Raw genomic sequence first — 17,860 nt, forward strand, 5'->3', positions numbered from 1 at the left:
GGGAAGAGAAGAGAAGAGAAGAGAAGAGAAGAGAAGAGAAGAGAAGAGAAGAGAAGAGAAGAGAAGAGAAGAGAAGAGAAGAGAAGAGAAGAAAAGAAAAGGAGGGAGGGAGGGAGGGAGGGAAGGAAGGAAGGAAGGAAGGAAGGAGGAAGGAAGAAAAATAGATCGATCACTTTAAAAATATTTATTCTGGGCTGGTAAGATGGCTCAGCGGGTAAGAGCACCCGACTGCTCTTCCAAAGGTGCAGAGTTCAAATCCCAGCAATCACATGGTGGCTCACAATCATCCTTAATGAGATCTGATGCCCTCTTCTGGGGCGTTTGAGGACAGCTACGGTGTACTTACATATAATAAATAAATAAATCTTTAAAAAAATATTTATTCTGCACCTTAAGAAATGTTCTCAGACGACAATCTCGGTGAACGCTGTTATAGTCTGCCCTTAAAATAGGAGCCATATATATAAATCTATACTTTAAGGACTCATGGTTTTTGGTCGGGCAATGGAGGCGAATGTCTTTAATCCCAGCACTAGGGAGGCAGAGGCAGATAGATCTCTGGGAGTTCGAGGCCAGCCTGGTCTACAGAGAGTTACAAGACAGCCTGGACTGTTACACAGAGAAACCCTGTGTCAAAAAATAAAGAAAGAAAGAAACAAAAAACTCACCATTTTTACTCACTGTACCATTTTGGACAAAAGCTTGCAGGTGAATACCCCAATAGTGCTGAACGACTGGATTCAGGTTGAAAGTTAAAACACTATTGCACTTAAAGACGACATCCAACGGAACTTTTAATTTGTTAGGATTTTTAATAGTAACAACTCCTATAAAACAAGGTTAACAATGGTATTTTCAGGAAGACAAGAGAAACTATTATATCTATATTAACAGGTTCCCTTTTCTTCTAGGCCTTGCCATACCAAACGTAATAAACTGTGGAGCGTTGATAGGAAATGACAAATTCACTGTGACTGGAACTGTAAGCAGTAGGGAAGACAAAGCATAAGGGTTATGAAAGGAAGCAGAAAGACTGGAGGGATGGCTTCATGGTTACGCATGCCAGCAGCTATACCAGAACAAGCAAATTCAGTTCCTAGCACCCATTTGGTGGCTCACAAATACCTGTAATTCCAGCCCCATGGGGATATCACACCTCTTCTGGCCTCTGTGGGTAGTAGGCACACACATGATGCATAGACACACGTGCAGGCAAAACACTCATTAAAATAATAAAGAAGCATTATTTTTTTTTAAAAGAAAGAAGGTATTTGTAGGAGGTGTTCCTCTGAAACTTCTCACATCTAAGGATAGTATAAGCTTGGTTGACAATGGAGGACTTGCTTCTGTTTTTCACAATATCTGTTGGTAGCGTTATTGTTCTGGGTGCACAGACACTTGTGTGCAAGTTGGTTATGAAGAGTACACATGGGGGGGTGTCGGAGGAAAACTGCAGGAAATGGTTCTCTCCTTCTTCACAGATTCCAGACAGCCAACTTGGGTTGTCAGACTTGACAGCAAACACTCCTACACACAAAGTCATCATGTTATCTATCCCTCCCACAACCCCTCCCTGAACCCCCCCTACCCACCCAACTTCATGTTCCTTCCTCTCCCTACACCCTAGCTCTCAAAATAACCAAGAGCATAGCAAAGAGAGTTGAAACAAATAAAGAACAGTAAGACAAAAAGTGTCAAAACAAAAGGTGTATACACATACAACAACAACAACAACAACACAAGGGAGTCCATTTTGCTGGAGAAAAATTATCTCCTTTACCAACAGGTACCAATCTTAGAGTAAGCTTTAAGAGAGGAAATAAGGCCTAATTTATTTTAAGGAATGTTAATAAATATCCAGCCATAGGCAGAAAAAAATTCTGATCCTAACTTTTAATTACCAGGGGAAACAGAAGGCCAATAGCTGCTTAGGTGAAAATCGAGATTTAGTGAAGGGCAGGAGGAAGAAAACCAAAGGTTAAGTTCAGAACGCCTTTCTACAGTAACCAGATGGGACTTAGTGACTGTAAGAAAGGCAGACTGCTGAGAACGGTGCACAGTGGGTAGAGTACTGCTCTACAAGCATACCAGAGGCCCCAGGTTCAATACTCAGCACCCCAGAAAATAAGGTGGTGGAGCCACATAGGGCAGCACTGAAATGCCTGCCGCTCCAGAGATAGAGAGCCTAGAGGGATGGACCTCAAGCGCATGCTTGGCTTCAGCTAGCCAGAGGCCCATCTGGGCTACAGTAGAAGTGATGGAGCCTCTTTCTGGGGCTACTGAGGTGATTCAGAGAAGTGACTTGGTAGACAGGCCTGGTGACTGTGTCCCAGTCTGGCATTGGTGACACATGCCTTTAATCCCAGCATTCTGGAGGCAGAGGCAGGCAGATCTCATTGAGTTTGAGGCTAACTTGGTCTATAAAGTAAGTTCCAGGACAGCCATGGCTATTACAGAGAAACCCTGTCTCAAAAAGACAAAAAATACAGTGTAATAAATAAAAATGTAAAACAAATGATTCCATTTCAAGAAATCTTCAGGTAAAAATGTATGCCACTGTGAACAGAATTTTTACTGGAATGCCTATAGTGAAACTGCAAAATACTGAACTCATACAGATCTACGTGGCCTGGTAAGCAGAAAAGAATGTATTCATGTTTTCTGGAGAAGCAGAAAAGAATGTATTCATGTTCCCTAACACAGGTCGTCTTCTACGCATCTCCATCATGTAACAAGGCAGCCACTTACTGCTGTCTTGGCACCCCCTAATGGACAGATGGGCTTTGGGGATTTTTAAATTAGAATGTTTTCCTAAAATTGTCTCCTTGTTATCAAAAAGGAACAGATGTGAACTTGCTATATAAAGACAGACCTCAAAAAAACAATGAGCGGAAGCCAGGCGTTGTGGCACATGCCTTCAATTCCAGCACTCAGGAAGCAGAGGCAGATGGATCTCTGTGAGTTTTAGGCCAGTCCTAGTCTACAGAGTTGAGTTCGAGGAAAACAAGAGCTACTTGGTGAACTCTGTTTCAAAAACAAAACAAAACAAAAAATTATGATAGAAAAAAAGTTTCTAAACATTTTAGGATTATACTATGAAACTATATAAAAGTTAAAACTATTCCCTATGAACACATACAGGAATATCACATCCTGAAGATATAAGGCCGGTTGCCTCTAGCAGGCAGGGAAGAAAATCAAATTTATCAGTATCTCAAATTTATCAGTAAAGTTTTGTTTCTTTAAATAATGAAGCAGCCATTTTAAAATTCTATTTATTAACCCAGGCATACTCCTTTAATCCCAGCACCCAGGAGACAGAGGCCAGTAGATCTCTGTAAATTAGAGACATGGTCTCCATAGGGAATTCCCGGCTACGTAGGGCTATACAATGAGACTCTAAAATTTAAAAAAAAATATATATTCTGGGTAATAAGTCTCTATGGGTCTGCTATGTTATTCTCTCCGGGTTTTTTATATGTATTTTAATCATAAAAACATTTTTAAGTAGCAGCTTCAAAGTTACTTCAATTATTAAATGCCTAAAAATTAGTATTTCAGAATAGGGCAGTGGTAGCACATGCCTTTAATCCCAGCACTCAGAAGGCAGAAAGCAGGGGGAGCTCTGTGCGTTGAAGGCCAGTCTCATCTAGACTGAGTTCCAGAACAGCAAAGGCTATACAAAGAAACCATGTCTCAGAAAAACAAACAAAACAAAGCAAAGCAAAACAAAACAAAAGTAGCATTTCAAAATACTAAATTATTTCAAAGGCAATTCTCTAAAGTGCATGTAAAGAAAGTATTTTAAATTCAAAAGTTTTGATACTTTATTATACAGAAGACAGTCACAGAAAAGGTCAACCACTTGTTTAAAATAAAGACAAGGAAAGTGGTTAGCATGTTAGTGATTTTATTTAACATGCCTGATTAAAGCCATCTTCCTTTAACAGTTGCCCACGCAGTTGAGAGATGGGTTACATCATCCCCTGATTATTATTATTATTATAACAGATTCTGAAGCTGGCTTCTTCTGCTTGTAGTCTCCTCACTTCCAAATTAATCCAGCAATATATTCTCTATAAACTGCGCTCTCTGCTTTGCTTCTATCATTTTCTGGCTTTAGAAAAACCTACCACGGTTTCCCTAGTGCTTATCTTCATCGTGCTAAAAGCCCTTTCTTGGCTTCCCAGGCCCCTATAATGAGACCTACTGTACTGAGCCAAGTGGCTTGGCCTCCTGCTACACAAACAGACAGCCTGGATCTCAGGCAACTCTCCAATGACTGCTGTGCATCCTCTGGCTCCCCCTGGTGGAAGCATCCTGCTTCAATTCTTCCACTTACATTCCACCATAAGCCTGCAGCTCAGGATGAAGCAAGCACCTTTACCCCTCCATCATACACTGACCTCTCTCATTCTGTTCCAAATCCCTCTTCTCTCTCTGCTTCTCATCTGGACCCCTGGTGAGAACACTCAGAAAGCAGGCACTCAGCCCAAGGATCCACAGATGCAACTATAGAATACATACTACATTCTGAATTTACTGTGTGCTTGTTGTTGTTGTTGTTGTTGAGAAAAAAGGTCTAGCATTTTCCTCACAGGATCATAAAAGATTTATAAACTGCCTTCTCACTTAAACAGAAAGTCAAGGACAAATTTTATCCTAGTAATTAAAAATAATGCAACCATGCCCCAGCCAAAGATAAATATCTAAAAATAGCTAATAACCTCTTGCCTCAGTTCTTCTCTCAAAACAAGAGATTAGTAGAATTAAAACTTGGGTTTGATTTTTGAGTAGACCAGGATGGCCTTGAACATAAGAACTCCATGGCTTTAAAATATGCTCTTGCCATCTACAAGTCCAAGAGTGGTATTAACTCCAGATCTCAGCACCTGATGTTGACTTGCCAGTGCTTCTGCAGTCAGAATGGCACACTATGTGTAAGAGAGCTGACTATTCCAGACATCCAGCTAATCTAACATCACTGGAGGGGGCTGAAAAGGGAGAGAATTACATCCCTAATAAAATCAGCATCACAAACTGAGGATGGTGATGTACAAACACCAACGATCTCAATCCTCAAGGATGTGGATAAGAGGAGTACACATCTCAGGGCAGCCTGACTTGACCAAAAAAACCCTTAAATTATCCACCACACACACTTTCAGAATATTTGAATGTATAATTGTTTAAGAATGACGAGACTGACCGACTCATCTAAGTTGTTCTTGACCTGAAGTTGTCTCAAAATAGCAAACATTTAGTTGCTTTAACTTTATCACCATTTACTTTTCAAGTAGAGGTTCATAGTAACAGTAAAAAGATCTGAAGGTAAGACATTTCTTCTACATTATTGACCTTGGACACTTTCAATTAGTAAGGAGTTTTCTCACTCACCACCATTTCTTGAGTGCCCACTACTGGGTAGATAACAAGAGTTAAGCATACGAACTCTATCTCAGTAAACTGGCTGCCAACACTAGCTCTTTGCTCACTTATTGAATTTAGAGCCTTTGGGGAAGTCACCAAGCCTCATTTCCTTTATTTACTTCCCAAGGTTGCTAGAAACTATACACTCAGTAAAATACTGCATAGAGCAAACACTCCAGAAATGATAGTCAATATCACTTTGTGCCCAACACGATTCTATGCATAGACTCAGGGCTGAAATGAATAAGAGGACTTGATTTTTCACTCTTATTAGGAAGATAGATAGGCATAATAATCATTATTTTAGTTGTTGACATTTTTTGTTACTAATGAAAGCAAGAGAATACAAAATAAATCCAATTCTTAAGTTTACCTTTGGGTACAGCACCAGGAAATTCTGTGCTATCACTAGTGTTGTAGAAAAGCACGATGTCGTGAATTAAATACTGAGATGCTTCCTTGGTAAAATTCACAGCCCAAGAGACAGCGGATCCATATTGTATCATTATTTTGGCACTATTCCGGTCATCCCCACAACTGCTTCCATCGTGTGTCACCTTGTCAGGTACTGCAATGGTTATAGTTTTCTTCTAAAAGATTTTAAAAAAAGTTTAGGAGTGGGTAAGAAGAAAAAAACCAGACATCAGTAAAAGCCCACCTCTGGGTGTACCACTTTTAGCTAAATCACACTTTCCCCTCAGCAAAGAGGTGCACTTTGCTTGGTGTGCTACAAAAGCCAATCTCAGATTCTTTAGCTACACACCAGTTGTCTGGGCAAGCTCCTATATGTCTGAAGAAGGGAGAAGTCGCCTGGCCTCTTCTCTAGCTCTTAGCTCATTTCAGCAGAGCTCAGGAGGGAATTCAGGGTCTCATGCACAATGGGTAAGAGTTCTACCAGTGAGCAACTTCACAGCTTACACACTGTTATTTTTTAAAGCCGTGTTATAGATATGGCTTTAACAAAATGAAAATGAGGCAAAACAGACCAAAGAGACCAAGAAAACGATAGGTAGATACAGCAAACTGTTTCTTAGAAGTTGGAAGTCGGGCTGGTGAGATGGCTCAGTGGGTAAGAGCATCCGACTGCTCTTCCGAAGGTCCAGAGTTCAAATCCCAACAACCACATGGTGGCTCATAACCATCCATAACAAGATCTGACGCCCTCTTCTGGAGTGTCTGAAGATAGCTACAGTGTACTTACATATAATAAATAAATAAATCTTTAAAAAAAAAAAAGAAGTTGGGAGTCTAAAAAGATAGCTCAGTAGTTAAAAGCACTGGTTACTCATCTGGAAGCCCTTGGTTAGATTTATAGACCCCACATTATGGACTCATAATTGTAACTCTAGTTCCGGGGGAGGCTATGCCCTTTTCTGCCCTCCTCTGACACCAGACACACAAGTGGTACACAAACACACATGGAAAAAAATTTAAACCCACATACCCTATACACACATAAAAATTTAGAACATAATTTTTTAAAGATGAAAAAAAATTCAAGTTTTAATGTCAGTATATTCTATTACAAAAGTTGTTGCAACTGAAATACTATGAAGTCTTTCCTCATTTGCATATAACCATCTCCAAGGAAAACTCCAAAGAATCAATGAATTCAAAGTATCCCCTCTGATCTTAAGCAGAATACTTGTAAGAGTATTAATACTTTTAGAACACAGGTCTTAAGTGTTAGGCAAATTAACCTGAGATCTTATTTGTACCCAGTATGAAAGGTAAAGTAGGTTAAAAAGTAGAGGTCCTGAGTTCAATTCCCAGCAAATTGTGAGCCACCATGAGATCTGATGCCCTCTTCTGGCCTGCAGGCATACATAATAAATCTTTTTTTTTTTTTTTTTTTTTAAAGTAGGGCTGGGTATGGTGGCGCACGCCTTTAGTCCCAGCACTTGGGAGGCAGAGGCAGGCGGATTTCTGAGTTTGAGGCCAGCCAAGGCTACACAGAGAAACCCTGTCTTGAAAAACCAAAAAAAAAAAATGTAAAAAAATAAAGGGTAAAAAAAAAGTTGAAATGTAAAGCTGGGCGTGGTAGCACACACCTTTAATTTCAGCACTTAGGAGGCAGAGGGAGGGGAATCTGAGTTCCAGGACAGCCAGGGCTACACAGAGACCCTCTCTGCGGTGGTGGGTGACAAACAAAAAATGCTAAACATAAATAAATCCCTGATAGAAAACTCAAATATGGGACTGGAAGTAGTACAGTGCTTACCCAGACCCTGGGTTCAAACCCCAGAACCATCACCACCCAAACAAACAAACAAACAAAAACTGTTCACTCTAGTAGACTAGAAAAACTGTTCCCTGGTTAACAGCATCAGCTGTTCTTCCAGAGGATTCCCAGCACCAACTTGGCAGCTCACCCTCATCTGTAATTCCAGTTTCACAGGATTCAATGCTCTCTACTGACCTCTCAGGGCAGTGTATGAATATGGTACCCATTCAGACAAAACACCATGCACATAATAAGCAAATAAACCTAAAAAAAAAAAAAGGCAGATATGTTTACTTACACTGGTTTGGTTTGTAGTTTCATATGTTACTGTGAAATTCATCTCCCATTCTGCATAAAGGCAAGTACCCTTTGAATCTGTCAGATTAACTATCAATGCATTGGACTGAACAGCTCCTAAAATAAAAAGAAAATATATACAGGATAAAAATAAATTCAAGGTACTGCTGAAGTTCAACCAGCTCTAAAATAAAACATGCATGTTTAAGAAGATGTTTATCTTGGTGATTATATTTCTTTGTAGTTTTTAACAGGCCACTGGTAATAAAGGTAGCATTTTCTCTTTTGGAAATGGTTAGTCAATCCTTGATGCTTAGGGGATGGCAGAAACTAGTGGCATCTGATCCTTACATTCATTTATGCCTTGTTAGTTCAGTTTTAGACATTACAGTTGTCTTGTTGCTGTTCTTATTTGGTTCTGCAGTGCTGTGAATCAAAGCCAGGGCTCCATACATTTGGCAAGCACTCCACTGAGTTACATCCAATGCTTTTTTAGTTTTTGAAGTAACTAATGTAGGGGCAAGTGTGGAAGGTGTATTAAAGTCCTGCTTCTCTCAACCCAGTCAGTGAAACTTTCTCTGCAATGATGATTAATCAGATGGCTTGTGTTCTTACTCAACATTCTGTTGCCAACTATACGACAGGACACATGGAAATCTTGCCAAATGATTTTATTCTGATGTGATCAGGTTTAGCAAACACATGTATCACAGTAACAGAGAAGCAACAACTCAAAGGGTTGCTACAGCCTAGAGCCATAAGAGAAATCAATCTTTACAAATACAGAATTCATAACTTCATTTCTCATTAAAATTGAATTGAGTAAAAAGGTTGATGAACCTTTCTCATGGACCCAGAATCACTTCCTAAAATTCTCAACCTGCTCCTCCTGTAAATGGACAAACTTTCACGCAGAAATGCTTTGGGACTTTTTGTCTAACTCTAATCTTCTATTACTTAAAGGTTGCTGCAACATCGCCTATTAAAAACTCAAGCCCCTAAAGCGTCAATATTTTATTGGAGAAGGGGAAAATATGCCAGCAAATTCACCTGCAACATAAATAACTTGCAAGCTTTTGAGAATTGTCTTGCATGTCTAATACATTACCCAAGGGGAAGCTGCCTCCTGTTAAGATCACTGCACGCCCTTTAATGCAGTGTCATTTACAGGTAGAGACACGCTATCAGACTAAAGAGAAAACTCCTAAGAGGAATACCAAGCCGGCATGCCTCAGCAACCACTTTCAAGCTGTACACAAAAGGCTACTTTTCATGCTCCAGAGACCTAGCTGCCTTAGCAAGCCCAAACACTATGTTAAAGCCTGTGGTGGCTGATGATTACTGGCAAAGATTCATTTCAGAAAGACCTTGTATAAGGAACATAGGTTTCTGCCACCATTCTTTTCTTCATAGACATGAAATGGAGCTGCCAAGCAAGTTCAAGTCTACCTGTAGAGTGCTGCTGAGAACTCTAACTTCCAATTCCTAATCAGCTGGAGTTTTGCTTTGCCTGTGCTTGATCTCAAAGCTTGGCATAAAGTCCCCAGCTTGTATCCCTGGTATAAAGCCTACTTGGTCATGACAAATGATCTTTTTAGTATGTTGTTGCATTTGCTATGGCTTTAAGAGTTTTGCATCTATATCCATTACAGGTAAGAGTGTGCATCTCTCTTTTGCTGTAGTCTTTAGAAGTTGAGAGTAAAATCATGGCTACAAGAAGCTGGGCAGAGTAGATGAGAAGGGATGAAGAAATGCCAATCAATAAAAACTAAGTAACAGTTAGGACACTTGGAGGAGTAAGCAACCCCGATGTGCTTCAACATCAACACACTGCATGGCACAGCAGCAGTGTACTGCACACTTCAAAAGGAAAGGATTTTTTTCAAAGCTTTCCCATAAAGAAATAAGCAACACCAGGGAGCAATGTTCAATTTGATTCTTTAAAATTAGAATTATTCATATGCATCCAAAAATCATGATATCTCATTTTGCTGTGTACAATTTTATGTTTTATGTGTTACTTAAAATCAATTTAAAAATAAAGGATCCTCTTCTTCTACCCAAACCACTCAAAACTATTATGAAAGTAGCTGAGAAGCCAGGCAAAGTGGTGCGCACTCACAAGCCCAGCATCCAAGAAACCGAGGGACGGAGCTGCAGATGTGGCTGAGTGGGTAAGAGCACTTGGTTCTTGCAAGAGGATGGAGGTTTGATTCCCAGTAACCACATGGCAGCTCACAACTGTCTAAAACTCTAGTTCTGGGGGATCTCATGTCCTCTTTTGGCTTCTACAGGTAACTAGGCACCCACATGGTGCACAAACATACATTCATGCAAAATACTACTACACTTAAAAAAATAAATCTCGGGGGCTGGTGAGATGGCTCAGCGGGTAAGAGCACCGACTGCTCTTCCAAAGGTCCCGAGTTCAAATCCCAGCAACCACATGGTGGCTCACAACCATCCATAACAAGATCTGACGCCCTCTTCTGGAGTGTCTGAAGTCAGCTACAGTGTACTTACATATAATAAATAAATAAATCTTTAAAAAAAATAAATCTCAAGTACTTGAATGAAAGAAAAAGCGGTGGGGGTGGGTGGGGGGGTGGTTGCAAGCTGGGCTAGAGATATGGCTCCATGGTTAAGAGAACTAGATGCTGTTCCAGAGGACCGGAGTTTGATTCCCAACACCACATGGGGGCTCACAACCAACATTATCTCCAATTCCAGGAGATCTCATGTCCTCTTCTGGCCTAGGCTGGCACACCAGGAACACATGTGGTCATGCACATAAAATTAAAATAAATATTTAAAAAGATGCTGAGGCAGGTAAAAAGTTAACCTAAGCTGTTCTCAAAAAAACAGTATCTCAAGGCAGGTTGAGCTCTATGAGCTTGAGGCCAGCTTGGTCTACATACAGAGCAAGTTCCAGGACAGCTAAGGCTACAAGCAAAACCCAGTCTTAAAAAAAAAAGAAAAGAAAGAATTAAAGGAAGGGCTGGGTGTGGTGGAGCACGACTTTAATCCCAGCACTGGGAAGGCAGAGGCAGGCGGATTTCTGAGTTCGAGACCAGCCTGGTCTACAGAGTGAGTTCCAGGACAGCCAGGGCTACACAGAGAAACCTTGTCTTGAAAAAAAAAACAAATAAAAAGAAAGAATTAAAGGAAAGAAGGAAGATAGTAACAGGACCAATTTGCCATGGTGAAAAGGAAAGGCTTTAGGAAGAGAATCTGGGTTGTATCCCTTTCGAAAACTCAAGATATCAATCTTGAACAATCCTGGAACAAGACTGAGAAAAGTGGGATGCCCTGAGGACCCAGACACACCTATCCACCCTTCTCCAAGTTCATCTTCATCAGGACTGCTTTTACTCATAGGTTTATGAGCTCAAACTAAACAATTCCAAAATCCAGATTCATTTTTTACTTCCTCCTCCAAATAGACTCACTTGATCAAATACCATGAAATACAAAGGCAAAGGCCTGACATTTTCTTCCTATTTCTATTCCCAATCTACCACTCTATCCTTATATTACTACAGACCCCTTTGAGCTGTCCCTAGAAAGCACTGCCAGATACGACTTCTCCAACAAAGGCTTTATTTTACTGGTTCCCAAACTCCCACACTAAATTTAAATTCCTGTCTGACTCTCAAAGTAATTCTTAATCTTGTCACACCCTATTGCTCCATCATCATTCAGACCATTTTTCCCAGAACACACCCTATAATCTGGTTGAACTGGTTTCCACTGGGCCCAAAGGCTACACTCCACTTAGCTTCACTTCAATTGTTTCTAGCACTTGAGATCCACTTCCTTCTGATGGCTTAAATCTTCACCTTAAGGACTATTACTTTGGGGCTGTAAAGGTAAAATAACTGTATCCTTCAACATGATTCTAACTGCTGGTCCACACATCATTGGCTGCTAAAGAAACAGGAAATGTTGAACACTTGCTTGCTTTCCAAACCTCCCTTACAGCTAAACTGTCCCTAACAACTCCACCCCAGACTTAAAGTAAAAGAGCTGAGGATGGAACCAGCTAAAAAAAGCATCCTAAGCACCCTAGCTGGGCAGTGGTGGGATACGCCTTTAATCCCGGCACTTGGGAGGCAGACGCAGGAGGATGTCTGAGTTCGAGGCCAGCCTGGTCTACAAAGTGAGTTCCAGGACAGCCAGGTCTACACAGAGAAACCCTGTCTCGAAAAATAATTAAAAAACAACAACAAAAGAAAAGAAAAGAAAAGAAAAGAAAAGAAAAGAAAAGAAAAGAAAAGAAAAGAAAAGAAAAGAAAAGAAAAAGCATCCTATGGGCAAGGAAAAGAGCAGTTCAAGTACCCAGAACAAAAGGTATGCTAGCCAATGGTAGACGCTTAATTACTTTCACTTGGTCATAGCAATGCAAGCCAGTAGCATGACCTGGGATATCAATTCGATCATTCTAGTCTACTGCTTCTGATTACAGGGTGAACCTTTGCTATAGATCTTTGTTATTGTTGATGGGCAGCTAGAAAGATCCCAATCTATCCCATCACAGAGGCTGATGTAAACACTCTTTCATGGATTAGTAAACCTGTGTGTTGAATATTTATCTAACCATGGAATTATGGTTTCAACGACTATATAATATGTCCCACTACAGTTTTCGGGTTTTATTGTTATTGCTACCCATGGGGGAGGAGTTGTTTGGTTTTTCTGGTTTGTCTGGTTTTTTGGGTTTTTGTTTGGTTGGTTGGTTTTTTGGTTTTTTGAGACAGAGTTTCTCTGTGCAGCCCTGGCTGTCCTGGAACTAACTGTAGACCAGGCTGGCCTCGAACTCAGAAACTTGCCTGCCTCTGCCTCCCAAGCGCTGGGATTAAAGGTGTGCGCCACTACACCCAACTGTTTTAAGACAGTCTTCCCCACCCCTTTGTTTTGAGACAGTGTCTCACTATGGCCTTGAACTCAGAGATCACTTGCTTCTGCCTCCAAATACCCTGGAATCACCACGCCCAGTCAAACAGTCTTGCTATATATCCCAGAATGCTTTGAACTCACTGTTTTCCGGGCTGGCTAAGAACTCCATTTTCCTGCCTGGAATTACAGGTTTGTGCTACCAAACCCTACCCCACTATGATTTCAATAAACTCCCTTTTTGCTTAAAATCCATCAGGTTTTCTTTCTCATGCTTGTAACTAAGACTGAGGCTGCGTATGGTTATGCAAACCTGTAATCCTAGCACTCAGGAACTGAGGCAGGAAGGTCATGAGTTCAAGACCAATCTAGGCTAGATAATAAGCCCCCTACAACCAACCTGTTTCAAAAATAAAAATGGGCCCCATACTTACATGCACTTCTCCACACAGTTCCCTTGAATATAAAAGCCCTTACAGAACAGTCCATAAAACATATTTGCACATCTCAATGGATTTTACACTATCTTGAATTACTAATATTTTTAATGTTCTTTCAATATTTTTAATTATAGGGACAAATGACAGATACTTTTCAAATGAAAAACTACAACTGGCTGGGAAATACATTTAAAAGAATTCAACATCAGCAGCTCTTAGGGCAATGTAAATCCAACTTATTTTGTCCTTGACTCCTGTCTCTCCTACTGGCAAAAGCTCCAAAATATAGCACTTCCGAACTGCCACTTCACAGCAAACTAGTATGCGGCAACTGATATATAGTAAGCAATTTATGATTAATAAAGTACCGAAGTCTGAGAGTGGGTGATATATGTGGATAAAGATTCCCTTTACAAATGTTCCCATCACTCATTTGAATTCCAATATCCTCCTTTAATCCTAAAATCTTATCTAAGCCACAGACCCTAAAGAGTGTGTCTTTTATATGAATGTCATCTATCTTGTCTGTCACACTGAAGAACAGGTCCGTGACTGTTCCTCTATTAGTGTTCCTAGTAATGCTGAATACATATTAGCCTTTCAATAAATACTGATCGAAAGTGAAAATACCCTCCAATGCAGACCTGAAATATGGCTCTGTTTAATTACAGGAGGCCAGTTTTCTTTTGAATTTCCTAATCATGAGCTTATCAGTGTTCTGGATATTGCCACAAGACTCATGTCAATTTTCCATAAACTGTGACTCATATTTCAAGCCATGAATAATGCTTTTCCCATAAAGTGAGAAATTAATTTTGAAATGTAATACTTGAGTAGAGTGTCTCTAGCAAGTGATTTCCACACTTAACTGCTATGCAATTGCCAAACTATTTTAAAGGCTGAAGGCTGTATGGCCTTTCAAAGCCATAGCTGAATATATCCTAGTATCATGGAACTGAGACTTCATTCTCGAAAGAAAAAAGATCATGCCTCAAAAAAACAACATTCTCAGCCAGGTGTGGTGGCACACGCGTTTAATCCCAGCTCTTGGGAGGCAGAGGCAGGCGGATTTCTGAGTTCAAGGCCAGCCTGGTCTACAGAGTGAGTTCCAGGACAGCCAGGGCTACACAGAGACACCCTGTCTCAGAAAAAAAAAATTCTCAAGTGAAATGCTGCTGTCAGGGCTGCTCCAAATGGTCATGTATAGGTTTTCACAACTCAGCTATCCAAGCACAAAGCATTGCCAAAAAAAAAAGTGGCTAACCTTTCACGGGTCTGTTTGGCCCAAGATGTGCCTGAAAGGTAAAACACTAAAACAAAGCACGGGGCCAGCACATGACTTTAATCAGCATCCATAGGCAGATTTCTGAGTTCGAGGCCAGTCTGCTCTACAGAGCAAGTTACAGATCAACCAAGGATGTTACACAGAAAAACCCTGTTTGGGGGGGGGGGGGAAATAGACCTCTCAGAGGTTCCTAGCCTGAGCAGGTACAGGCTAGAACATGGAAGTGAGTTATTCTCCAAGTTTTACATGTCATAGCACAAGGCAAGGCCTGGGTAAAGTAAAGAAAAAAAATAAGAATCCGTTTTTTTTTGGGGGGGGGGGGGGAAATAGAGATAGAAGATAGAAACAAAATCAATATAACAGGGGATGGAGAAATGGCTCAGTCATTCCAGAGGACCCAGGCTGGATTCCCAGAACCCACATGGCTACTCACAATCGTCTCTAATTCTAGTCCCTCAAGACCCAACACCCTCCTGTGACATCCTCAAGTACCAGGCACAACATGGCAGATATGCAAGCAGGCAAAGCACTCATAGAAATAAAATTAAAAACAAAACCAAAAAAAAAACCCATCTAGCAGTGACCTCAGAAACAATATAATGAAATGATGAAGAGAACTAACCAAGCATCTGCAGAGCTGAAGAGCTTCAATCCACTCGGGAAGCCAAACTTACTAGCTGTGAGACTCTGGGTCAGTTACTCTTGCCAAGAACTGCAGTATTTGTCCAATGGGTTTCTCAATGGGATATAAACACTCTGAGCTAAGAGAAGTTTTCCAAGCAAGTTAGAGATCCTGTTTACAAGCCTCCCTTTCAATAAACACAGGACGTAAAGAAAGGGAATCTGTCTCATTCTAAAATGTATCTTTACTTTCAGCCCATTAAGTCCTACCCTAAATTTTATCCATTTACCTTGAGGTTGGCCAAAAAGTGGGGTTTTTTGGTTTTGTGTGTGTGTGTGTGTGTGTGTGTGTGTGTGTGTGTGTGGCGGGGAGAAAGGCATACAGACCTGGAGAGATAACTCAGTGGTTAAAAGCATTTGTTGCTCTTTCAGAGAACCTGGGTTCCATTTCCCAGCACCCTTATGGTACTCACAACCATCCTTAACTCCAGCTCCAGGGCAACCAACTCCCTCTTCTTATCTCTAAGGGGTACCAGGACATGAATTTAGAACACAGACATACACACAAGCAAAACAGGCATACATATAAATAAATGTTTTTCTTAAAGGCATGGGGCCAGATAGATGCCTCAGAAGTAAAGCTGCTTATACCAACCTGACAACTTAGTAACTAGGAACTAGGTTCAATTCCTAGAACCCACAGAATAGAAGAACATTCCACATGTGCAACATGCACATACGTACTCATACATACACACACACTCTACAAAACAGGGCATAGCCTATAATCTCAGCACTCAGGAGGTTGAGGCAGGAGGACTGCCATGAATTCCAGGCTAACCCAGGCTACAGAGTAGGAGTTGCAGGTGAGCTTGGACGACAGAACAAGACCACTGAAAAACCCACTGCAGGACAAAAGGCCCCCATTCCCTTCTCTGTTCTCTTCTCTGTTAAGTAACAGGTTTCCCATGAGTTTCCATCTGGTTAGCTGTCCTCATGTTTACTTCTGACTCTTTTGTTTACATTTTTCTTTTTGTTAGGTCTGCTTACAACAGAAAATAAAATTTTAAGCTATGGATGTTGGTGCGTGAAAAGCAACAGTTAAAACAAAACATAATGTTCTAAACCATAAAATGACTTCCTTGATTCTTTTCTAAGGTCCGAGAGTAGGTCAGAAAAGGAGACAACTTTACTGAAGTAATGGAAAGTGCCTATTGCTGAGGCACAGTTGGCAGGCCTCCAGAGGGCTTCTGCAATGCACACTGGGATACCAACAAGTACTCATAAAACCCACTTCTGGAATGGGAGAATCTCCGAGCACTTTGGAAACTGCTTAGGAAGCACAGCCTTCCAGAAGCTCTCTCCAGGGCTGAGACAATGCTGGGTTGCAGACAAAAGTCACAGTCAATTCCAGGAAAATAAGACTAGACACACAGGAATATTTAAATATTTAGAACTCTATCAGGTGTGATAACCAATGACTCGTGGACATTGTCAAGCTTGCCCTTTCGAGTATCTCTACCACCGATAGATGAATTTTAACTGAACCATGAAATCAAAGTCACTGTGTAAACAAACTGTGGTAAGGCTACAGCAGGGAAAACAAACCAACAAGAAAACGGTGTTAAACATTTTTTTGATGTTCTCCAAAAGGAGAGGTGCTGGTTGTTTGAGAAAATTGATTCTCCTCACCAAGTCCTTCTTAGCTCTCCACATTAGGCCTCATGCCTATACAGGCATACTTCAAGTGCCAAATGTGATGGTGCATGCCTTAAATCCCTGCACTGAAGAGCTAGAGGTAGGTGAGCTCTCACATCTGAGGTTGGCCTGGTTGACGTAGAGTGTTCCAGGGCTACACAGTGAGGCCGTGTTTCCCCTAACCCCCAAAAAGCAGCCCAAGGAGGAGAGACTAGGATTATCATGTGAGACCAGCCTATAATTACCTGTACTTTTACTGCTCATCCAAAACCACAAAAGAGCTTTTTGTAAAACACCGTGTAAGAGCCACCGAAGACAAAAAGAGATCACCTTTGGTCTAATTCACCATCTTACCTACTGACCTTCAGCCATTCCAGAGTAGGTCTATTGCTAGCTATGGGCAACACCGGTTACCTCCTCCTCTCAGAGACTAAGAACATAAAAACAGAAAATAGACTACTATACCTAAGAGCTGGGAAACATACTCTTTTTTTTTCGCTTAAGTAATTTATTTGCTGTATTTTGACTGAAAGTTCCTATTAGTCTGATCATGATTTCCCATCCCCCACCTCCTCCCAGAGGTCTCCTCACCCATACCATCCCAAATGCTTACAGGTACGGTGGGCCTCCTCCCAGCACCAAGGTCTCTGCCCAAACGTCACTCAACACCAGAAAGCCTTGTGACCACATAATATACATAGGTCACCCCAGCATGCACTATCGCAGCTTCTCATTTTTATTCCTTCTTATCTGCTTCCTGTTTGTCCCACTATCTGAAATGTTACTTACCTATCCGGCTATCTTCACCCTCTAAAATGTAGGCTCTAGGACAGCAGACCCTCCACTGTCCACTGCCATCTCCCTTTCATCTGGCTGTGGTGGTTAGGCAGTTAATAATTTCTGGGAGGGAGTGATCCCAACCTGACCTACACTCAGGATAGTTAACAAAGTTTTTTTTTTTTTTTTTTTTTT

The 17,860-nt window shown here is 41.0% G+C and overlaps 1 protein-coding gene across 6 annotated transcripts in view; it reads right to left on the reverse strand.

Annotated features, from left to right (window-relative positions):
• Lamp2 (lysosomal associated membrane protein 2) overlaps positions 1-17,860 on the reverse strand; it is a 50,347-nt gene that overhangs the window by 28,038 nt on the left and 4,449 nt on the right. For 3 of the 6 annotated variants that reach the window (XM_021187916.2, XM_021187918.2, XM_021187917.2), the window contains exons 2-4: positions 7,953-8,068; positions 5,804-6,017; positions 669-827 (exon numbers count right to left, since the gene is read on the reverse strand). In XM_021187916.2, coding sequence (XP_021043575.1) covers positions 669-827; positions 5,804-6,017; positions 7,953-8,068 — 489 coding nt within the window. Of the gene's footprint in view, positions 1-668; positions 828-5,803; positions 6,021-7,952; positions 8,069-17,860 lie in introns of all 6 variants that reach the window. The other 3 variants (XM_029534027.1, XM_029534029.1, XM_029534028.1) reach the window with 1 other exon arrangement.

This window comes from Mus pahari, chromosome X (assembly GCF_900095145.1).
Source record: "Mus pahari chromosome X, PAHARI_EIJ_v1.1, whole genome shotgun sequence".
Classification (NCBI taxonomy): domain Eukaryota; kingdom Metazoa; phylum Chordata; class Mammalia; order Rodentia; family Muridae; genus Mus; species Mus pahari.